The sequence below is a fragment of the Pseudophryne corroboree genome, chromosome 9 (genome assembly GCF_028390025.1).
Source record: "Pseudophryne corroboree isolate aPseCor3 chromosome 9, aPseCor3.hap2, whole genome shotgun sequence".
Taxonomy (NCBI): domain Eukaryota; kingdom Metazoa; phylum Chordata; class Amphibia; order Anura; family Myobatrachidae; genus Pseudophryne; species Pseudophryne corroboree.
In genome coordinates this window covers 122,059,045-122,083,828 of record NC_086452.1, presented here as the reverse complement: position 1 = coordinate 122,083,828, position 24,784 = coordinate 122,059,045, and the positions used below count along the sequence as shown (strand labels likewise).

The 24,784-nt window shown below is 41.4% G+C and overlaps 1 protein-coding gene across 1 annotated transcript in view; it reads left to right on the top strand.

Annotated features, from left to right (window-relative positions):
• Positions 1-861: 861 nt before the first annotated feature.
• The window catches only part of LOC134956767 (uncharacterized), a 43,958-nt gene continuing 20,035 nt past the window's right edge, over positions 862-24,784 (top strand). The window contains exons 1-9 of the mRNA XM_063938730.1: positions 862-934; positions 1,812-1,882; positions 6,961-7,020; positions 11,823-11,870; positions 14,663-14,707; positions 17,970-18,035; positions 19,607-19,654; positions 20,060-20,101; positions 23,524-23,553. Of these exons, the coding sequence (XP_063794800.1) occupies positions 883-934; positions 1,812-1,882; positions 6,961-7,020; positions 11,823-11,870; positions 14,663-14,707; positions 17,970-18,035; positions 19,607-19,654; positions 20,060-20,101; positions 23,524-23,553 (462 nt within the window). The 5' untranslated portion in view covers positions 862-882. The remainder of the gene's footprint in view (positions 935-1,811; positions 1,883-6,960; positions 7,021-11,822; positions 11,871-14,662; positions 14,708-17,969; positions 18,036-19,606; positions 19,655-20,059; positions 20,102-23,523; positions 23,554-24,784) is intronic.

The window sequence follows — 24,784 nt, the reverse complement described above, 5'->3', positions numbered from 1 at the left end:
ACAGGAGTAACTGTAAGCTAACTGTCTTTCTAGGTTATTGCCATCTCAGGATGGAGGAAGCAGACACAGTAAAATTTAAGAAAAATGCTTTATAAATAAAAAGTTGTCCTTATTTTTATTTAAAAAAATGATTTTAAATTGTAGCTTCATTTTTGATATTTTTTTTACAATTTGTTCTTATTTTTATTTTTACATTTAACCAATCTGTACCTGGAAGCCAAAGATAAGCCTTCCAGTCTGGTCATCTGTGTGCAATTCATCTGTGTGACCTGGCAATGCTGGGTTACATATGAACAGGTGAGGAGAGTGAGAAACCAACTGGCTGTTTATGTGATAAGTCATTGTTTACTGCTGTAAGCCAGGATTGCCACTGTCCCAGATACATCTACTATCAATTGCCGTGATGAGTAGCAGGAGAAAATTGGACTTTTCAGGGCTATTTGATAAATAGACCCCAACATCTGATTGTAGATGAATAATCGTTTCAAACAAATAAATCCCTCCAACTGAAGTTAATAATGAAATACCTCAAATTAAACATGTGTGAGACTGTCCTTCAATGAGATGAAAGTTTAGTAGTCAACAACTTCATTGGATTTAGGTTTATTGGCATGGTATTTTTAGAAAATGGATCAGTGGGCAAGTATAAAGAAGTATCTTACTAATAATTTGAGTGCAGTGTATTATGAAGGTGGCACCTGTGTACGGTTTTCTTATCTAATTCAAATATTTATTTTAGACTTGCAGCATTAATGAGGACACTGATTTTGGCAACTCTCAAAGTCTTTGATCCTGTGCAATGACAGTGTCCTCTAACAGTATAAAACAGGAGCTGATCCCAGGTATTGTCCATAGATTGAGGTGAACCCAACAATCTGCACAATGAAGAGCATCATTTTCTTTATGCTGGTTGGTCTCAGCCTTGGCAATGAAGGTAAGAAACTCCTTGGTTCTAGTAAATAGTTGTTGCATTATGTGTAGTATATTTTCATTTCTGCAATACTTTGAAGTTCAATATTGATGAGTCATAGCCAAAGTTGGTATTATAAAGTAGGGATCTGCATCGATATCTGATATTTCAGAAATACTGTAGAAATTTTTCTGACTGGAGGGTCATGATATTTCAACCAATATGGTGCAGTCTATATATCATGCAGATCGATCCTATTGCTATGATATACTACATCTTTCCTATCCCAACACTCTCCTACATTGGTTTTTGTCTGTCCTGAGATTCTCTGAGAGGCTAAGAACTTCATGGTGTCTCCTTATAGGCGCTCTCTACCTCTCAGAGACTTTCAGAGCTGCAGCCGAGTGCTGCAGATCTGCTGTAGACAGCAGTTGCTCATGTGCAGCACCTAACATTGATATTTAGTAATACAGTACCAATATTATTCTGAACATACCTGTATTATGTATCATTCCAAATATGGCGATCCCATATCAGCCCAGAATATCGATAAAGGAACACTGATTGGTCATCCTTAGTATCAAGATATACCGTACTTACCATATAAAGCGTAAGATGGACATAGGAGTGATTTTAGAGGTCTTATTGAGATGGTAATTTACATCTATATGTTTAAAAACAAAACCATTTTATAATGATTATTTTATGTCAGTATTTATTATCAAATGAAATTTTACATAATTATCAAGGCTTAACTTTTAGATTTTACAACCTTTGCTGTTGTATAAATTAAGGCATAACGTAATAAAGGCAACAAATGTTAAAAAATATTGTCTTTAATTATTGGTCTGGAATCGATGTATAATAAAACATTTTTAAATTGTTTCCTAAAATACATCAGGAGTATCAGTGGAGGTGGAGGAGGGGGCGACTGAGCAAATGCCCTCTAAATGTTTAATGACAGCAATACAGGTATTATTGTTTTTTTTATGTCATTTGTAGTTAAAAGAAATTGAAGGAAGTTAACACATTTCATTTATACATATAGTAGCTGAGTTGGGCAAAAATTTAAAAAAGATCAAATGTACACCTTAGCAAAGTCATCTTGACCCTGAAGAGAGACAGAATTAAACATTGTAGAGGTATATAGGATAGGGAAGGGGGGAGGGGTGATGTCCTGTAAATTGGGCTGTAAATTACAGTGTAAAAATAAATGTGTTCGTTATGGCATTTATAATGTTGACAGTCATAATGTGGACTACAACAAATCAATAGGTACTGCACGTCGACATGTTCATAATGACAACATGCACGATGTTGACTTGGAACATGTTAACACTGCCGCAACATTGACAGTTTGAAATGAGAACAGCTAACCCTAATGTATATTGCCAACATTCTGACAATGTACATGTCATATATACAGTAAACATTTTAACCATGTTGACATTTTGCAGATGTCGGCATGTTCAATGTCATCATTTTAGCCGTGGTGACATGATAAAATTCAACATTTTGTTGTTGACATAATGACTGTCTATATTGTGAATGCAGACATGCTGACTGCACAGCAGAATAAAGCTGTCCAGTATTTAGAGGCTACATGTAAAAGTAGTCAGTTTTTATCTCACATGCAAAAAAAATAAAAAATAAATGTATTTGCACCCTTTACATTAATATGGTTTGTCTAGGTGCACAGCTGTACTTTTTTTTCTTCCCTTTAGTGCCATTTAGCTCCATAGGGTTCTAAACTGACCCCAACAAAGACACATAGATACAGTACAGTAGCAACATGATCATATAGCTGACTGACAGCATGAATATCAAGCTAATCTGGTATAGGATTAAATACAACAGATAAAAGTACAAAAAATGCAAGATAATATTATCGTATATATATGTATATATATATATATATATATATATATATATAAATATATATATATATACATAGCAAGTGGAAGGAGGCGGCGCTCAGAGACTTTCCAATTTCAAACGTGAACAAGTTTAATGGCTTAGTGATGCACCATTAAACTTGTTCACGTTTGAAATTGGAAAGTCTCTGAGTGCCGCCTTCTTCCGCTTGATACATTGGGGGCTGTTCAGTCCATGAGGAAGGCACTGTGAGCATATTACCACTGCAGCCGAGGGCCTGCTGGAGTGCTGGATCTCTCTGTATGTATACATATATATATATATATATATATATATATAGTGAGGTGGATGCCCGGCACTCTGGACTCAGTAAATGTAGTAAATGATAGGCCCTACGGTACTGTCAACGTTTCAATTTATTGTAAATTTTCCTCAAGACATATGAACAAAATAGACAAACACTCACCTTATATCCCCACCATTGTGCTCAGTGCGCGGGCCGTTGCGGGGGACCGCCTCCCGGCGAGGTCCAACGGGCCGGAAGTCTCCCGTCAGCTGTTGCGCAGTAAAAAGACGTCATCACGTATAGCGTGATGCACGTCCAGTGCTGGGTTACCATGACATCGCTAGAAACAACAACAATGATTGCATAAGCTTAGCAATGATCGCTATAAAAGACAGATTAAATACTGTGCTGCAAATCTGTAAAACTATACACTGTTATCCACTGGTATCTGATATGCATTTCTTAAAAGTGGCAGTATAAGAAAGTCAAGGAAGTAAAAGAGAGAGAGAGAAAGAAAGACGAGGAGAGGGACACAGAAGAAGAAAGGGGAAAAAAGACTTATGATAGCCATATTGAAATTAAAGAAAACAAGATAGAGGTACCATATCATTAAGGCCCCGAGGGGTTACAGTGTCCAGTTTGTGAATCCACCTTGATTCACATCTCAGAAGGGCCTTGCCCCGGTCACCACCCGACGGACCTCGCCGGGAGGCGGTCCCCCGCAACGGCCCGCGCACTGAGCACAATGGTGGGGATATAAGGTGAGTGTTTGTCTATTTTGTTCATATGTCTTGAGGAAAATTTACAATAAATTGAAACGTTGACAGTACCGTAGGGCCTATCATTTACTACATTTACTGAGTCCAGAGTGTCGGGCATCCACCTCACTACAAACACGTGAAAACGTCAGCACGGGCACCGGACCAAGTTACCCTTCCTTCCAAAGAGTGCCGGACCATCACATACCTATATATATATATATATATATGTAGGCTTGGTATCGGCGTCACTCAGCAGTCTTGATATGCGGTTTTAAACAAATGCCTTTATTTACACCTACGTTTCGGGCTTACACCCGTCGTCAGGGCAGGACTCACAAACAATGAACAAACAAGAAGCATAATATATACACTTAGGACAACACAAAATTAAAACATCAGTGTGCTCACCTGTTCGGCGGTGCCCGGCTTCCCCAGGTCCACGCGTCAATATATATATATATATATATATATATATATATATATAATAAAACACAAATTCCCAAGTGCGCTAAGATGGAATGTATTTACACACTTCTTCAGGCGATAATTTCGTCAGAATGTAGACTGGAGGATATTTAAAACTGCGGACCTGTAACTGACACCCCTCACCAAAATAGTCACCCAAACAAGAGGCCAATCGGCCAATTAGTAAAAAGTTGTTTTAATAACATGTAATTGAACATATGAGTTTTTACACAGTTCACAATATAAAATTATATGAATAAAATACAACCAAAAGAATACACAGCCAACACGTTTGTGAGATGGATCCTAGATACCCCTCACCTTTTGCAAGGTGCGAGCTCAACAGGGAGTATCTTCACAAACTAGATTGTGATCCTTTGACTGACAAACCCAACGCGTTTCGTCTTATCGACTTCATCAGGGGTAACGAGTATAGAAAAAGGACTAATTTGCTCTCGATGGATTTGTATAAATGATCCTATCCTCAAAAAAGGATTATTCGAAATATATCGGGACTTAATAAGTGGAGCTCTTATATCCGGACTCCTAATGGATGTTTCTTCTAAAAAGTATAATCAATTAAGTGATGATGTTTTATATGGACTACCTTAAAGCTAATTTAGGCATGAAATCTTTATCAAACCGCCTAGAGGAATTATTGATTCTAGCCTCCTAGGAGTGCTGACAACCGAATATCGGTTTACTCTGTGACTTCCACATGCAGCTAAAGTTTTCCCAGGATCCATTCTGTGAGACCTATGGAGGAAGCCACATCATTTATACCTTTGAGATTGTCAAACCAGCCATTTAATTCTGGAGTTTTCTACTGTATGAAGGTCAATACTTGAATTAGAAGTAGTCTCGGTTCTTAAAAGTGGATACCATTTTTTAGGTAGTTTACAAAAATGCCGATATTCGGTTGTCAGCACTCCTAGGAGGCTAGAATCAATAATTCCTCTAGGCGGTTTGATAAAGATTTCACGCCTAAATTAGCTTTAAGGTAGTCCATATAAAACATCATCACTTAATTGATTATACTTTTTAGAAGAAACATCCATTAGGAGTCCGGATATAAGAGCTCCACTTATTAAGTCCCAATATATTTCGAATAATCCTTTTTTGAGGATAGGATCATTTATACAAATCCATCGAGAGCAAATTAGTCCTTTTTCTATACTCGTTACCCCTGATGAAGTCGATAAGACGAAACGCGTTGGGTTTGTCAATCAAAGGATCACAATCTAGTTTGTGAAGATACTCCCTGTTGAGCTCACACCTTGCAAAAGGTGAGGGGTATCTAGGATCCATCTCACAAACGTGTTGGCTGTGTATTCTTTTGGTTGTATTTTATTCATATAATTTTATATTGTGAACTGTGTAAAAACTCATATGTTCAATTACATGTTATTAAAACAACTTTTTACTAATTGGCCGATTGGCCTCTTGTTTGGGTGACTATTTTGGTGAGGGGTGTCGGTTACAGGTCCCCAGTTTTAAATATCCTCCAGTCTACATTCTGACGAAATTATCGCCTGAAGAAGTGTGTAAATACATTCCATCTTAGCGCACTTGGGAATTTGTGTTTTATTCTGTATGTTTTGAGGTCTCCCAACAAAGATCTCTCCCGAAGTGCTGCTCCCAGGTTGGCGCGAGATAAAGATACTATTGTGTTTTATATATATATATATATATATATATATATATATATACTGTATATAGTTCAGTTTAATGACAAGGTGCAAAGAACAATTCTAAGGGGGTTATTCTTCAGAGTTGTTAGCAAACCAAAAAAGTTAGCAATTGTGGCAGAGCCATGCTGCACTGCAGGTGGGGCAGATATAACATGTGCAGAGAGAGTTAGATCTGGGTGGGGTGTGTTCAAATCTAAATCTGAATTGTAGTGTAAAAATAATGCAGCCAGTATTTACCATGCACAGAAAAAATATAGCCCACCCATTCTAAATCTCTCTGCACATGTTACATCTGCCCCACCTGCAGTGCAACATGGTTTTGCCCAATTGCTAACTTTCTTGGTTTGCTAACAAACCTGAATAACATCCTAAATCCATAGTAACCATAAAGATATCAGCTTTCATTAGTCTTAAGGCCCGTATTCACGGGCAGATGTGGGGAGAGATGTGCGCTGAGCGAATCGCTCAGCACACATCTCTTCCCCCGCTCAGCACACAGTGCGATGTGTGCTGAGCGTGCAGGGAGGGGACGGGGGTCCGCTCATTTCACCCAGCAGGTGAAATGAGTGACATGCCAATCATGCCAATCTAGCACCAGCGATAGCCCCGCGCATCACTATCGCTGTGGGGGTACACACGGAGGGATCATGCTTAAAATCTAAGCAATGTAGTCAGATCGCTTAGATTTTATGCCGGGATCGCTCTGTGAGTACCCCCCTTAAGTACTGTACAATAGATCGGTTAAGTTCATAGCTTGTTGCTTGCTATCAGTCACAACATGTATTGTTCCTGGCATTGTTTTATTGATTATAATGCTATGGCCACATAATTATACTGAAATGCTATGGCTTCCTTAGCTGTGATGTTGGGTGTGTTTGTGATTCACTTCACTGTAATTAACCTGAGTTCTGCATATCACATATTTCATGAATAGTATTATTGTATTTACTATTATTTTCTTTTGTTCAATAGCATTGCTCACCTGACTTGCTGACTAAACTTGCCAAAACCCTTTGTATGCATAGAAATGAGGTAACTATATATGTTGCTTTTGATGCTCTTATATGTATATTGCAAGTGAAAGATGTAAGTGTATATGAAACAGAACAAAAGTAGAATACAACTTAAGTGATGAGACAGAAAGCATGTAAAATATCATTTTGGATCTATTATAAATGATATATTTAGCAAACAGATATTTTTATTGGTTTGCATACCAAGCGATAAATAGCCATGGCATATCATTAGCTGGAATACCTATAGCCCAATAAATATTTTTTATATGTGAGAACATTTTTGTTCATACTGTATCCACATATTTAGTATACAAGAAAACCAGAGCACTCCCTATTGAAACATATGTCCTTACTAAGCCCTGCTATTATACGAGAAATATTCTAAAATAAAAATATCAAGCAGCTGTATTGTAATCCTAATTTACAGCAACAGCACTGAAATAAAAAATATATAAACATAAAATTCATATTTTATATATATATATATATATATATATATATATATATATATTCACTATGGGTTCAGTACCAAGTAGTTGCTTTCTGTCTAATAATAATAATAATTAATATTTTGTATATTTCCAAACCCTCATGGTGAAACTCTGCTTTCAAAAATGAACACACTCTAGAGATCCTGATAGACATATAACTTTAGGTGGCACTGCAATAATTATTACCAATAATTATTGCAATAATTGGGGCACTGCAGTAATTATTACCAGTCAGTATCACAATGGATATTTTCATTTTGGGAGGCCCATTTATCATATAATATTTTCAGGTGTTTTCAAGGGGGATCCCCTAAAAGTATTAAGTAGGGATCGCAGAAGATATCTCCATATCTGTCTCAGTCAGAAACGGAGGGACCATAGCAGCTGCAGGCCCCATAGGTTTCTATGGGGCCTGCGACACAGTCAGGTTTACCAAGCTCCAGAATGTTAAGCATTCTAGAGTTTGACCCATAAGTCAACTCTATCTGAAAATGGCATTAGCTGCTGTAGCCTGTGAGCTACATTCCACAGAAATTACCGAGATTTGTTGCCTCTGGTATCCCTCCCATGCAATAACAGACATGTAGACTGTGCATGGGCAGGGGGACCCCAGATCCCGAAGGACAACTGAAATTATCGCTTTTGTAATCATTTAATTTCTTACACATCATATGGAAAGGTACCCAGTCTCAGGTGATTAATAGCACATCTGGGTGATCTGTAATCACCATAGCATATGATAATAAATTATAGTTATCCAGTTTAAAGTTAAATCACAGGATCAGTGGTAGCCAGGGGTGTAACCAGAACTTTGTGTGCCAAATAGCAACATATTTTAGGGGCCCCTCTACCAATGATTTTTGAGAGACACCTCTCCAAAGCAGTTGATATTTTTACGCCCCATAATAGTGCCCTGGTTCATTTTCTGAACCATAATAGTGCCCTAAATAATGTAATGTCCTATAGTAGTGGCCTAGTTAATATAGTAGTGTCCCTTTATTTTATGAACCATCATAGTTCTCTAGTTTGCATTATGTCACATTGTAGGGCTGCCAGGACACATAATTCCACACTGTGTCCCCAATTCACATTATAACATAGAGTACCCCCAATTCACATTATGACATACAGTGGCCCCCTATTCATACTGTGCCACCTTAGTGCCCCAATTCTTATCATGTAACATTCTAGTGCTCTCTACATTACAATGAACTGATGAGAGTATGACACATTACAGTGCCCTCCAGTTCATATTGTGCCACATTACAGTGCCACCTTACCATTATAACATCCACTACACACTCCTGTCACTGAAAATGTGATGTTCCACAATTCAGGATAAACAATAGATCAGCCTGAATTGCTTAGCAGGCAAATCTGGGAAATTGGTATGCAACTTTATAACCTGAGCCGAGGCTTCCCTAACATCTGGGCCCCTTAGCAATGGCATCCCTTGCACCCAATGTAATCACGCCCATGGCAGTAGTGAAAACTGCTGTCCTTGCAAATTACATCCCTGGCATATTGGAGGAGTCTTTCACATGCCTTGAAAAATACACAAAAGACTACAGAGTATACAGAGCCGGCAACAGGGGAGGTCAAAGGGGACACCTGTACCAGGCCCCAAGGATCAGAGGGGCCACAAGGATATGGCCCTTAGTGCCCGACAGGGATGTGACCCGTCTTGTCTAAATAAGGCAGCGATCTGTAGGCAGTGTGGGCGTAGTCTCAGAGTGACAGGAGCCTCTCAAACACAGTGACTGTGCTGCGCGAGTGTGCGCCCACTCTTCTGGGTCCAGTTCTGTTGCAGGCAGTTACAGGACATGGCAGCAGCTTTGTGATGGCCTTTTCTGGTGGGGTGTGAGGGCCACATGGTACATGCTGTGCGCTGTTTGGGTCTGGATACTGGGGAGTGCAGCACAGGTGAGTCTTTCCCCAGGGTTAGAGTGGTTTGGTGAGGGGATTCAGGGCTTTAGGACAGGGTGGGGGAGCTGGGAATACAGCATGGAGTAATTGGGAAGAGACAGACTGTGGGGTGTGTGGGAGGAAGGAGATATACATTATATACAAAACAGTGTAGATCGCACACACTTTCAGTCATAAATGGATGGGTGCACGGTGATCAATAGTGCATATCAAAAACTGTGGAAAATCCACATAAACCAGCACACCTAAAGTAGCAGCAAAATCCATTGAATTTAATTCATATATTTCTTTTGAAAAAAAGTGCATCGTGCAGACATAAGCATAAGCAGCAATAGAGATGAAAAAATGATACTTAGCAAGTCAGTGCATCGTGGCAAGTGACAGCTCCTACAGCTGTTTCTGTGCAACAGCACCTTCGTCAGGGAAAGCCATCAGTAAGTCTAGCCATCACCAGAGATCACATATATACAAACTCTGATTACAACACAAAACAAACACCTGTTTAATCTGCTGGTATGATGTCCCAGTGCTCACCTATCAGATGCACATGGTGTACTGCGCTCACTCCTTCCCCGTCACTGCATAATGCCCTGATCACTTAGAGCCAGTCGTGCAGGGTTTATGGGCCGCCACTTCTAGATGTCGAAACAAACTCCTCGGACGGATGCAGCATGGGACGGACCAACGTGACGCGAAACTTGCTCCAACGTCACCAGCATCAACATCCGGGCGTCCCTGTCTCTGTAGATGTTGCCAGGCAACTCGTGGCAACGCTCCCCTCATCATGGTTGGCCAATGGTGCACTTGCAGAGGCAGGGGGAAATACTAGTGAGCCATGTGTAAACAATCAAAAATATAAGACTACATCAATAAATGCAGTCTCTGAACAATGAAAGGGACATGTAAACAAACCAGAACAGATTGTGGGGACCAAAGATCATTTCTCACTAAGGACAGGATGAAGTGTGAATTTACATGACTAACAAAGGGGAGTATATAATATTAACCCTATTTTAGTAAATATAAATTATTGGGTCCATCAGATAAACCAGCTTGATCTTCCTCATCCATACTCAGAAAAAAGGGGTAAACGACAACTCCTCGTTTAGTCCATTTGGTGCCATTGTCCCCATATTATAAATGCATTTACACTCCTTTTGTAGTAGGCTTGTGTTCCTGTCACCTCCTCTACGGGAGGGGGGAACTTGTTCAATTGGCATTAATTGCAGTGTCATTGGCATTACTTGGAGAGTCCTTGATCATGTGCTTTGCTGCCTTAAAATGACGTGCTACTGGTGGTGTGGTGGCATCTAATTTAATAAGAGCTTTCTTAATTGAGCTTACGATGCATATATCAGGGTCAGGCGGTGAGCTAAATGACTCAGGAGGCACTGGCTAGCACCAGAGCCAGATTTACACACAATATATGCGTTGAAGGGTACATCTGGGCATTATGCAGTGGTACAGCACTATAAACTACTGGAAATTTAGTGAGATTTGTTTAGAGATGTGTGGAGAAGATAGGCAGGGGAGGCACTGCCTCACATGCCATATACATTTTACTCCACAGTTTTGGCAATAAAAATGATTAGAATAATACAAATAAGATATTTCAAACATATTCTTTGTGTTTTTAATATACTTTATACAGTCAAAACTCTGGCACAACGTTACTATGACAGGAAAGACTCTGCCTCACCTGCCTCACCCCACTGCACGTCACATTTATATATAGATATAGATCGGACGGAGAATCTTCTCCGAAACATGTCGGCCCACGGTCAATAAATGACACTTGCTTAAATTCTTGACTCAAGTCTGCTGAGTGTCGCCTGAAATTTTCTTGCTGTACAGTGGAGCTCCAATACCCCACGAGGAGGGCACCGCAGCATTTATACCAGTATTGATATGAGTGCCGGACTTCTACTGGACACATATATATATATATATATATATATATTCTGAGGGGGCCCCAGGGATATCACTGTACCGGGCCCCAAGACTTCTGTTGCTGGCCCTGAGCATACTGTATATTCAACCTTTCAGAACTCTATTAATGGTTCTTTCATTGGGAACAAGCATCATATACAGTAGGCTTACCTTGTAAGCAGTTTACGACGTGTAGGACGTTGTGAGCCCATCACAGACCTGGCTACTCTAGTTATCTGTTTAACGGTCCATCAAATATCCACCTCCATTAATAGTTTGTGACATGTATATTTTATTAAATAAATAATTTAATTACATTTTATTAAACTGTTTAATACACATTTTAATTATGATGGCCTTTTGGGCAATTAACAATGACACGCATTTGGTACAGCATGCATAACCTTTATTAAGTAATTGCCAAAATAACAATGTGCACTCTATTGATTTTCTTTAACCTTTGACTCTACAGAAAGAAACATACAGTCAACAATTAATTGAAGAAGTAAAAAGTGTTCTGGTAAGTTTTGTTTATTTCCTCTAACTATACAGTAAATATATAAATATTTATTAATAAATATATTTTTTAAATTCACTTATTTAAATATCTCATTTGGCATAACTAGATGAGCTTGGTGTAGATGATGAATACTGTACATTGATGGGCCAGAGATCAAGCAATGTTTCTTCAAGTAAAAGGGGTCTATGCATGAAGCAGTGAAAAGAGTGGGCAAGTGAGCCAATGAAGAAGTTGCCCTAAGCAACCAATCACCTGCTACGTCTAACTATATAGAATGCACTTGAGAAATGTTACTTCAATGCTGTTTGGTTACCATGGGCAACTTCTCCACTGGCTCATTTCCCCACTAAACTGCTTCATGAATAGACTCCATAGACTTAATAAAATACAATATATTTATAACAATGTTCTAATAATTAAAAAATTGGGACAAAAGCAATGATTTTAAGCTGTCAGTAAAATGCAGGAATAAATAATTTATAAACAGGTATCAGTTAAGCTTCTATGTCATGCTGTAGAATAGTTTTGCCCATCCCTACATTCAGTTGATGTTCTGCATCAAAAAATGTCATTAGGGATGTTCTGCTGGGCATTCTGGCAATGCTTGGCTGCGCACATATTAGACATGTACAGTAGTGCCAAGAAATCACCGGCATCACAAAAAATGTGATGCCGGTGGATGCAATGTACTTACTGTTCCAAAACTGCAACCAATACCCAGAATTAAATTACCCCCTTACATATCCAACTCTTATTCAGCTAACTTTATATTGCGAGCAGAGGCATCAGAACGGGGAGGGAAAGGGGGCAGCACGCCCTCCAAACATGAGAGAGGCGCCACTGTACAGGAAGAGCAATGTGTGGTCAGGTGAAAGACCGCACACTGCATCCTCTTTGCAGTGTGGGAGAGGCGCTGATGTACTGGAGGAGCAATGTGTGGTCAGGTGGAAGACCGCACACTGCATCCTCTGTGCAGTGTGAGAGAGGTGCCGATGTACTGGAGGAGCAATGTGCGGTCAGGTGGAAGACCGCACACTGCATCCTCCGTGCAGTGCAGGGAGAGACAGAGCAGCGGCAGCCTTTTCATGATGTATAGTGTGCTCCCAGGCGCCAAGCTGGCAGGGCACTGCACAGCTACTGCGGTCCTACAGTCTTTCTACTCCTTGTAGTGCCTCCATCCCTGGTACTACAGGCCACGTACTCACAAGAGGCTCCACCTCCTTCCAATGGTACCACCTCCTCACTAGTTGCTCCAGGGGTGAAAAATTGGGATTAAATGTTGCCCCCCCCCCCAACATAAAACGTTCTGACGCCCCTGATTGCTAGGTTTCATGAACATTCTATGAGCAGCTTAATCCATATCATACACTAATGAGGTCTTACTATATATATGCCTTAAATGACGGCTCTATGGGGCTATTAAAAAAAACAGCCTTTAACCTGTACTGTAAACACAGGGATGATATCCGCTAACCCATACATTCTGCATAAATTGCAGAATGTATGGGTTTCCCCATGTGTTATATCCCCAGAGAGTGCCTTTTCCCACAGACATTTCCTCACAGCTCCTGAAGCTGTGAGAGAAAGTCCTCCTCTGTGCTTTAACATATGGGGTAAAGTCGCTAATTGAATTGGAGGCTGCGGGTAATGAGCTGCGGGGTATATCTCACAGTATGCTTGAAATAGATAGAACATAAAGGTAAATAGTGGTAATTTACATGACTTATAGGACGTCCCTGCATTCATTTTAGAGTAGAAAAATGCATTTCTACCTTGCTGAGATATATGTAAATGCATTCTTAGTAGATCTTGACTTAAAATGATTTGATAAATATGGGGTGGTCACAAACCATTTAAGTCTGATAACAAAAATATTGTATATTGCATCAGTGACATGCTGCCGCAGAATGTCCTATGGGATGCTCTAGGACAGTATATTATTTATTTATGTATTAGCAGTTTATTATATAGCGCAGCATATTCCGTTGTGTTTTACAATTAAAACAACAGTTATAGAATAAAACTGGGCAAAGACAGACAGACATAGAGGTAGGAAGGCCCTAGGAACATTTCTGCGCAAGGAATGTTCACGCCCTGCCTGCACAGCTGGGAAGACACAAGACTAGCACTGCTACTTCAGAGGACATCAGCAATAATCAAGGACATGCTTAAAAACAGCTTAACTTTTTTTTTAAATGTTCGCTATACAAAAATAATAACAAGTAACATTCATAGACATATATGCAAATGTTTCAGGAGCTGGTGGCAGGCAAAGCATCAGTGTGCAGTAACCTAATTTAAAATCGGTCAGTGTGTAGAAATTGTAATTTTAGCCCCAAAAGTGATAGAATATTAGTCCAGTTTGGCTGTTTCACGTGAAATTGGACTGAAAACATCAAATACCATCAGTCAGAATCTAATTAGATGATTTTAGTGCTAGAGAGTATCACTGACCAATGATCCCAGGTGTTATATGCATACAGACATTGACTGACAGAGCCAATTGTTTGTCTTCATTCACCCATACACATTTGTAACACCAGTATCCCGTACCACGATGCGAAGAAGGTTGAGGTATCTAATGTATTCCTTACATAAGACTGAAGGTAGGCTCGGTAAAATATGCTCCTTTATCTCAAAACTGATATACAGTATGTGCATGTATTCTAAGTTTCCTATTTAAGCTTTGACTGCTCTGAAGTCAACACTCTAAACTGCTGTCATCTCACAACATGATCATTTTATATACAATATAAATATTTTAATGTCATTTCATTTTTGATACTCAACAGAAACCATATGAATGTACCATCCAGGAAGTTACTGGACTTAACTTGGTAAGTTTAAAAATATACTAGTAATTTGCACCTGTTTTTGACCATGGATGGAAACTAATTATAGAAGAGCATGAAGGGTGGAGAGGAGATTTGCACATGCACCAGCAGGTGGCGCTTTCGCCCGGGCATGTCCAGGAAGTAGAAGCATGTGGTGAATTCACTGCTGCTTCCCAGGCTCTATGCACAGACAGCAGCACTGCAGAAGCACCCAGTACAGAGGGACAGCTCCTCCTGATGGGATGGTGAATGGAGGACTCATTCACCCTCCTCCATGTACTACCATACTAGCAGCATATCCTGTAAGGGCAATGCGAGCACCTCTAAGCCATGATCACATATAGTGGGGATGGAGGAAGTTGGGGGATTTCTGAGTACAGGCTCTGCAGGCTGTTTCTGCACCTAAACCTTCCCTCAGCATCCATGTATATACATGGCTGATAAAGTCTATAGGATGCATATGCAGTTATGCATGTGACTGCTGTATAGTGTGGTGCAGCTATGGCTATGCGCTGTGCTCTGACCTTCTTGGCATGAGCTGGACAGTAGAAGGGACCCACCCTTAAGCCTTGATTGTTGATTAAGGGGTTCACAGAGCCTGCAAATCTCTGATTATGTCTATTGAACTGCGGAGTGTCCATAGTGCATCTACAACAACACCAATACAGAGAATTTTTATTTTTCACACAAGCATATTTGCATAACAGCAGCTGTGTATTTTCTGCTTCCTGGTGTGATGCCTTCATGTCTGCCTGACATAGAGGCCTGGATGTACTAAAGGAAAAATGCGGTAAAAAAAAAAAACGAACTGCCGGCCGCCTGCTTAATGATGTGGAGGGTAATGCCAGCTTTTCTGGCATAACCCTATAGAAGCCTATGGGCTACTTTCCGCATCCTGCCGTCTCTCTGCCACCCAGCGCTGCTCAGACAGGCCCTCCTCACCTGCGTGCTGGCAGGCTCCCGGTGCGCTCCCGGTCCCCCCACCACCCACCTCTTCCTTCCCCACAACACAGCCAGCTGTCCTTCCAGCTGCAGGGAGGAGGAGCCCCGCGACTACGTGCAGACGTCTCCTCCTGGTGCTAGGAGATGCAGGACACCCCGCACACCTTCTTACCTGGTGGTGCAGGTATAACAAGGGGCAGCTCTTACCGCATTGTGATATTAATCGTACATATGCGTAGACAGCTGGGATACCCTAAATCTATTGGCCAAGCGCCTGCTACCTTCTGCCTCCTTTTGTAAGCCCCTTCTCTTATTGCCCCGGCGGCGTCTATCAATACTCATGGGCATGCACACCTTGATGGTCCAGAGCACCATGAGGCAGAGCACTGCAGAGATGGAGTGGACAGTGCAGTTTGGTAAACAAACAACTGGCGGGATGACAATCCACCGGGTAGTACATTGCCCTGGCCCGCAGCGCCTCCTCTGCCAGGTCTGCCACAGTGCCAGGTCTGCCACAAGCCCCTCTCACCCTGTCATGTGATTAAAAGAAGAGTCTATAGGGTATTTGTAGTGGCATTGCCGACATCCTGGCAATGCTTTAAAGTGGCTGGTGTTTTAAGGTGGCAATCATTGAAAAGGCAAAACCTTGCATTTTAAATGATTGCTACTTTTAAACATCAGCCTAACTTGCTGGGATATTGACAATGCCTGCAATTCATAGGCTATTACATTCACCCCTATATGTTCAGCACACAGAAAATAAACGTAATTAAAAGTCAAAACAATATTGTACATATAAAGTGCTTATCCTTAGCATGATGGTACAATTAAGAATGAGAGAACTTGTGTAATCAGATTAAACGTGTCTAGTCTGTATGCTTCTTAAATCAGTCTGTAAATGTGGTGTGTAAAATGTGGGAAATGCATTGAAGTAATGCTATTTTACTGAGGCTATATACAGGGGTGTAGTATGGTATGCCGGCGGTCGGGCTCCCGGCGACCAGCATACCGGCGCCGGGAGCCCGACCGCCGGCATACCGACAGTGTGGCAAGCGCAAATGAGCCCCTTGCGGACTCGCTGCGCTCGCCACGCTGCGGGCACGGGGGCGCGCTACGCGCGCCACACTATTTAATTCTCCTTCCAGGGGGGTCGTGGACCCCCACGAGGGAGAATAAGTGTCGGCAGGGCTGTTTCTAGCCAATTTGGCTCCCAGTGCGAGATTTAAAAATGCGCCCCATGACATAAAAAAATGTGACACCCCCCCCTACACGCACACACCTAGATTATAAAAAAACTCCCGCGCGCACCCGACAAGGGGGCGTGGCCTCATATAAATGGGCGTGGCCTCATCTAAATGGGCATGACCTCGTCTGAAAAGACTACCTCACAATCCCGTTTTTGACCCTGCTCCAACAGATCACGACCACCACAGGAAAAAAAATTCTACCATATTAAGCCCCACACAGTAATGCCCCCTGCACCATATTATACCACACACTGCAATGCCCTTGATACATTAAATCCCCACACTACGGCAGGCAAGAGTCCCCATTTCACACATTACGGCAGGTGCCTCCATTTTACACATTGAGAGAGAGAGAGAGAGAGAATACTTACAGAGGCGATTACCGCTCTTCGGCCCACCTCACCAGTCGCTCCTCGCGCCGGCCTTTCCCTCTTCCTAACTTGGATCCCACTCCGTATTCCGCTCGGGGGGGGGGGGGGGGGGGGTTCGCGGAGTGACGGGGTTGCGTCATGACGTAACGACGCAACCGCGTCATTCCGTGAAACTCCGCCCCCCGAGCGGGTTACTCAGGGGGAAATAGGAGGGTGAAACAGGGATCCACAGTTAGTTGCACTGCTCGCCTGCCCCAAGAAACGGCCCTGAGTGTCGGCATGCCGGCTGTCGGGATCCCGGCACCGGTATAATGTGCACCGGGATCCCGACAGCCGGCATACTGGAGACCACCCATATACAGTATGTAATTTACTACACTTATTTTCAGAACCCATAATGCAACTACTTGTATTGTGTCTCTGTTAGAGAGGTGCATCAAAGCTTGGAGAGAAATACACTGGAGGAAGGTTTTCAAACACAGCCTGTAAAACGACAGAAGCTGATTGTTAGTACGTTATCTCTCTCCATTTTATCACTCTCTAGACTTTGATACGCATCCCCCTATATCACATCTCTCCTTACACCTTCATCTCTAGAACACTGAACAAAATATGGCAGATTTGTATTGAGAAATTAAATGAAAGTTGCTTACTCAGTAACAAATATGAATATGTTGTTTGTTTGTTTGTTTGTTTGTTTTCTAGGAAGACACTGCAGATAATGTTTTAGAAATCGCAGATCATGTTTCTTCATGCTTGGAGAAAGCTCTTGTAAGTTATATTTACATTATTTTCATTTATAGACTAAAGTTAATAAGTCATTAGTGCTTTTTACACAAATAATGTTGTAATTAGTCTAAATGGTAAAATAAATTAAGAAATATACAGTATATAAAACATCCATTAACTATATAGGAAATACAGTTGTTCTAATAACTGCCCGGTGATTGGTTTAGCCTAGCAAATCAAGGGTCTGCTCCTGATTGGCTGATTTTTGTTAGCCAGGCCAACTGGATCTATCACCATGACCATTATAATATATAAGTTTTTTATGTATATGGAAGATTATGTAATTGGTGGAGAATATGGTGGATGCTGTCTAATCAACAATTCCAAATTCCTAGGAACACCTTGCCAGTATCTGGTGCTATTAAATGCTCAATGCATAAATTGTTAGATGTTAGCAATACTGTGGCTAGGGTGATATTAACACATTGTATATAAGTATACACCTAAGTAAACTGTTTTAACTATTTGTAGACTGATTTATTAACAATCTCATTTTAATATTTACATTTCTAACTCTGAAGTAACAATAAACATACTCTTTTCTGATACTGGGATCTCACAAGACATGGTGGATATCTGCAGACAGTTCTGTGCTGCACTTATGATGAACCTGCCCAAACATATGTGTGAAATTTGTATAGGTTGCTGGATCTCAGAGTTTTCTCTAACCCCTTTCAACTGTCAGTTAATGTATTGTGCCCTAGTTCTGGATGGACTTCAAAACTTTTCCAGTCTGACATATCAGACAAAGCAACCATTACAATATCTGTCAGTAGTATCTCCCTAATGAAGGGGTTCCAGTATACGTCCCTTTAGTTCTACACAGGGCAACAGAGAAGGATGGTGGCTTTAAAGTACCCAGGCAAAGACTTCTCTGGGGGAGGGGGGTGCAGTCAGGATGCCGGAGATCGGGATGCGGGCACTCGAAAAACCGGTGCCAGAATCCTGACACGCGGCCAAAATGCTGACATCACTCTGGAATGCTGACACTGGAATCCTGACCGGCTACATCTCGAATTCTAGAGTTTAGCAATGGGTGGGGGTTAGGATTAGGCTGCAGGAAAGGAAGGGTTAGGGTTAGGCTGTAGGGAGGGGGGGTAGGGTTAGGCACCCACAAGGAGGGTTAGGGTTAGAATGCAGGGAGTGGGGGTTAGGTTCAGTCAGCACAGGGAGTTGTGGGGGAGAAGATTAGGTTTATGTTGCGGGAAGGGATGGTTAGGGTAAGAGGGTAAGGATAAGCTTACTTACCTGACCCTAGTTGGGATTCTGAGCATCGACATGCTGGTGTCGGTCGCCGGGATCCCATACACTGGTATTTCATATTACATCCCTCTGGGGGCCTGCAAGTGAATAGAAGGCAGTACCATGCCCACAAGAATGTTTTAGACATACCCCCCTCAGTCTGCTGCTTGTACTTTGTGACCACCATGGGGTATTGGCAACTCCCACTTCTCACACTTGGGTTTAGACCTGCTATTGATGATCCTGTCTCTCTTTCTTTACTAAATAAAAGTATTTTAAAAATGAATTAATTATATTTCATTGTTCTCTAGAACTCAGGCGAATTCATTACAAATGTTGTTGATGCTGTTTGCAACCTGGTAAGAATGATGTACTGATTTTTTTTAAATACTGTACTTACTATTTTTTGTACAAAATATTTATTTTCTTTCTCTGCATAATGTAAATTGATGCTACTGATTGCACTTAAACACGTAACTTTGTTTCTGCATGCCTATTACAAGTCGTTGGAATAAAATGATCTTCCACTGTGTTATGGCTTCACTGGCTGTTACTGATCATGGATAATGTCCAAAATTAACCATGTGCCCAAATTTTTGTGCAAATGCTTAATGGTTGTGACAAAATACAACTAACAGTAATTAGCAAATATTTAAAGATACAGAATATATATTGTGTTTCTGTGTAATTGTTACTTTACTACAAATTTTTAACAATTGTTATCTTATGATATGTTTTTCCTCCTAATATGTGATCTTTTACAGCTAAACCCCCTTCTACAAGATCAATGCTTGAAAAACATCCAGGTATGCAAATCTTTTCTATAGTCATGTGACCACCAGCAATACAGCAATACACCTGTTACCCAAACTTACCTAGATTTGAAGTTTCCTCTCGGAGGAGCCTGGAGAGGAGATGGGGTGGGATGGACCAGTCGCGTCATTAAACCCTGTGTGGTAAAATGCCACAATTCATGCATATTTCAATAGGGGTAGGGCAAAAATGATACAATTGCCATAGAATTGCATCATTAGGCCATCTGGTGTTGACAGAACCTGAGGGAATTGAACCTGTGGTGAGTGCAGTGAGCCACTGAGCCCACTACATGGAGAGTGCAGCGAGCCCACAAGAGGCTTCATTGCGCTTCCCCACCCCCCACTGACATTCTGTTGGCTGGGATCCCAAGGCTGGTGTGCTGACCTCTGGGATCCTGACCGCTGGCATTATAGTCCCAACCTATAATAACATATTCGTTTCTCAGTGGTGATGGGTCACTATAGCAATTCTCCTTGTCAGACCTTCACATTCTGCCTGATTCTGCAGCCTAGACGCCCACGCACTGTTATTCTGCTGTGTTGAGGCAGTGGCAGATGGGTGAGGGGAAGAGAGAGGGAGGGAAGAATATAGGAAAATTGGAGTGGTGGGAGGGGTGAGGATGTGGAGTCTGACATTGTGGTTTGTTAATTGGCAGAGGAAAGCAGATGTTTACTGGGAATTAGAGGTATTTGAGAAGTTTCTCCTCTACGGCATCCTGGGCCTGATTCAGATGTGGAAGGAGGTGCTATCACTGCAGCTTACATGGAAGCAGCAGCGATAGCACTAATATGGTAATGCAGCAGGAGACATCATGCTCCTACTTGCATTAGTGATACAAGCTGTGTCCTAGGAAGCAGCATCAGATCATCTGCACCACCATCGGCTATGTGACCCATGGGGTCGTGCCAGGCGTCCGCTACAGATAAAACAAAAAGCACAGAAAATATCTTCTCTTCCAACGGAGATCCTGACCTTGCCACTCCCCCACAACGGTGGAGACACACCTCCATTTTGGGAAACAGAGGCCTACGTTGCCGCCCCCTTTTTTCCCCTAAACAACATTAGACTGTCAATCACTGACTGTCTGATGCAGTACCGCATCCTACGATGCAGACCAGTACTGCACATGCACATTATATGTCTGGCGCATGTGCAAAGTACCAAACATCAGTATTTTGCAATATGCGCAGCAACTCCATCCACGTCTGAATAAGGCCCCCTGTCAATTTAGTGCCCTCTATAACATTTTTTTTAAGAGATTTAACTTTCAGTATCTCTTGCGTTGATGATGCCAATAAATGTAGCTTTTGCTATTGCTCAGATTAAGCTTCATTGAGATGAAACAAAGTGCATGTTATTTCTAGGAGTTTCCATTACAAAATGATGCAGTTTTCATGAACATATGTTTTTGTGACTTGAAAAAAACAGACAGACACAACGACAGAGAAGAGGATGCCGCACCCACAACTATTAATTAAGTGGCAAGGGCACAATACAAGAGTTTTGAAAGCACAACACAAGATTGTCTAAATGTATCCACTAGTCTTCTGCTGGAGCCTGTTCTATGACAACACCTAACTCAGTACCTAAGACCTATGGCAGAGCCATAACTAGGGTTGTGCACCTATACAAAGAGTACATGCCCTTTGGGTGGACCCACCTCCACCCCACGATCACCGATGTGTATGCACTGCCAGCCCGCCACTATTTGCTGACTACTGCCCGCTGCAATTTATAACAGTAGTGGTGCACCCTGCTCCTTCTCTGCTGGGTGCACTGCTACTATTATAAGCTACAGCGGGCAGCGCTGCAGCAGCATGCCCCTTGTGCTCCGTACCATCCCCCATCTCCTGCACTGTCTTCAATTCTTGTTCCGGAAACCCTGGCTGAGCAGCTGTAGCCTAACTCACTAGGATCACCACCGCAGCTTTCCCCAGCTCCCATCATTAGGGAGCTCTCCATCCTCCCACAGTGACCTGCTCCTCAGAGTGAGGAGCTCTATAAGGCAGGATAGCATCAGTGAATGGGTAAGTGCAGTATTTAGGTGAGAGAGATCTGGAGGGGGATTTGTATTGTGTGGCAATATGGCATAATGTGTAAGAGGGGGATTTATACTGGGTGGCAATGTGGCATATTGTGTAAGGAGGGGGTCAGTATTGTGCAGCAAAATGTGTAAGGGGGGATTTGTACTAGGTGGCACAATGTGGGGAATGTAATTGGGTGTGAGAATTAGGAAATTAGAGATTTCGTTAGAGTTCTCCTGTTTTTTTAAAGTGGCAATCATTTACATGGCAAAACCAGGTTGATTTTGCCATGTAAATGATTGCCACTTTCAAAAAAAAAAAAAACAGGAGAACACTCCCAAATTCTCTCACTTCTTGATTCTCACACCATATTACATTTTCCCCAACGTGTAAGGGGGGATTTGTACTGTGCGGCAATCTGTCATACTGTGAAGGGGGGAATTGAACTGTGTAGCATAATGTGTAGTAGGAGTTGTACCATGTGGCATAATGTGTAAGGAGCATTACTACTATATGGCATATTGTGTAAGGGGCATCACTTCTGTGGCATAATGTGTAATGTGCACTACTACTGTGTGGTATAATTTCTAAGTGGCACTACTAGTGTATGGGGTAACCTGTATAAGGGACACTACTGTGTAGTGTAATGTGTGTAAGGGGCACTACTGTATGGCATAATGTGAATTGAGGGTACTGTAGTGTGGCCATGCCCCTTCCCCATGAGATCATGACCCTTTTTGGGGGGTAAGCGCCTTCGGCACACACTGTCCCTATTTAAAATATTGTGGGGCAACAAAACTCTTTCTGGCACAGGACACTGAAATGTTTAGTTACAACTCTGGACCTAAGTATCACTTAATTTTCAGTGTTCTATATGAACTAAGGTTGTTTGAAACCTATGTTGTCAGCTGGTGCATAATAGTACGCAGAAGATAGTCTATGCTACTTATGCTATAACCTCACTGTGTCTACCCTCTCACCTACAACATGCTGTATATGGATATATGGGGATGAATTTAGGTCAAACTACTAGATCACAATGTTTTATGTTGCTTAACCCTGCTCCACCTTTATATACTGTACATTCTAATTATTTTATGGTTATTGAAATTACAGTTTACTGCAGAGGTTCCCAAACGCGGTCCTCAAGGCACCTCAACAGTCGTTTTTAGGTTTTAGGTATAACCATGGCTCAGCACAGATGGTTAAATCAAATTGAGGTGTTAACTAAGTCACCTGTGGCCAAGCATGGATACATTTAAAACCAGGACCGTTGTGGTGCCTTGAGGACCGCATTTGGGAACCTCTGGTTTACTGACATTTCCCATAAATGTGTGTAGTTTCTATGAACATCTGCATTTAATCACTTTTTATTTGTTTCATTTTAGGCCGTGGTTACAAAGACAACTGACAGCGTGGTAAATATTCATACATGTTTGTAGTATGCTTACTCACCATACATAGGTGACATAACATAGAGGCATTCAGAAAGACAGTGCTTTTCCATGAGCCTGATTGATAGAATACAGGGTTGAACATGGCCTCTTCAGTCCCCTACCTGGCTAGTGATAGCAGTTAGCACTAGTGTCATCTCCCTGCTGGGACTTCAACTCTGAACCATGTAGGGGTGACACAGTACAACAGGGCTATGTGTCACTAGTACTGTATAGTTGTCTATGTATACATGAAGATAATGCATGTCTGAGCAGTCCCCACCGTCCTTATTTCTCATTTCGATACCAGTTGAAATGATCCAAATGTTCATACATAACCAGCACGTATATTCACTGTGCTAACAATAACAAAGGGGCTCTTCAATTTGAAAGGATCTCATATTATAACAAATAAACAACTATAGTCAGTGGTGGAAGAGGGAATTTAGTGGCGGTATAGTAAATGTACCTGAATGGCTGGGGGCCACCTAGTCTCCGAAGTTCTAAAGAACTTAAAAGGTTTAACATTAATTTAAGCAGTAATTTGAGATGTTTTTCACTTTATTATTATTATTATTATTATTATTATTTTAGGAAGATGAAATCTTGCACACACACATACAGACTAAAGCATTGTTCCTGTACAGTTCACATCAATCTGTCACGGTAACCGGGTATGGACTTTTCCATTAATACCCTATAGAAGGACTCCAGTGGCAGGGTACCATATGTCTCCATCTTCCATATTCAACTCAGCACAATCTCTCCAGCAACATACACCTCATCCAGTTCCTGAATATTCTATTCCCAGTATCTCTCCAACTTCTGTAATCACATCCAATGTAATGGTAAACCTTTGTTCCTAGGGAAATACAGTTAACGCAATCCCTAGAGGCCAGTTTGTTTTTTTGTGTGCACAGTGCATACACAAGTTGTGTCCACCTATCCTACATAAAATGGTAGACTCTGACCCTGTATATAACACACTATTTCTATATTACTATAGTCAAGAGAACAATTTTACATCTGCCAGATACCACATGGATTAAAGCTGTTGTTGCAATGAACAACTAAAAAGGAAATTTATAAAGTAACACATCATAAGTCCAGGAAAATGCATGCACATGACATAAGCACATATGCATATAGTCCAAGTTGAAGCAAGGTTAGAAGCAGTGGTGTATATATAATGGTTGCAAGGTGTGCGGTACACACA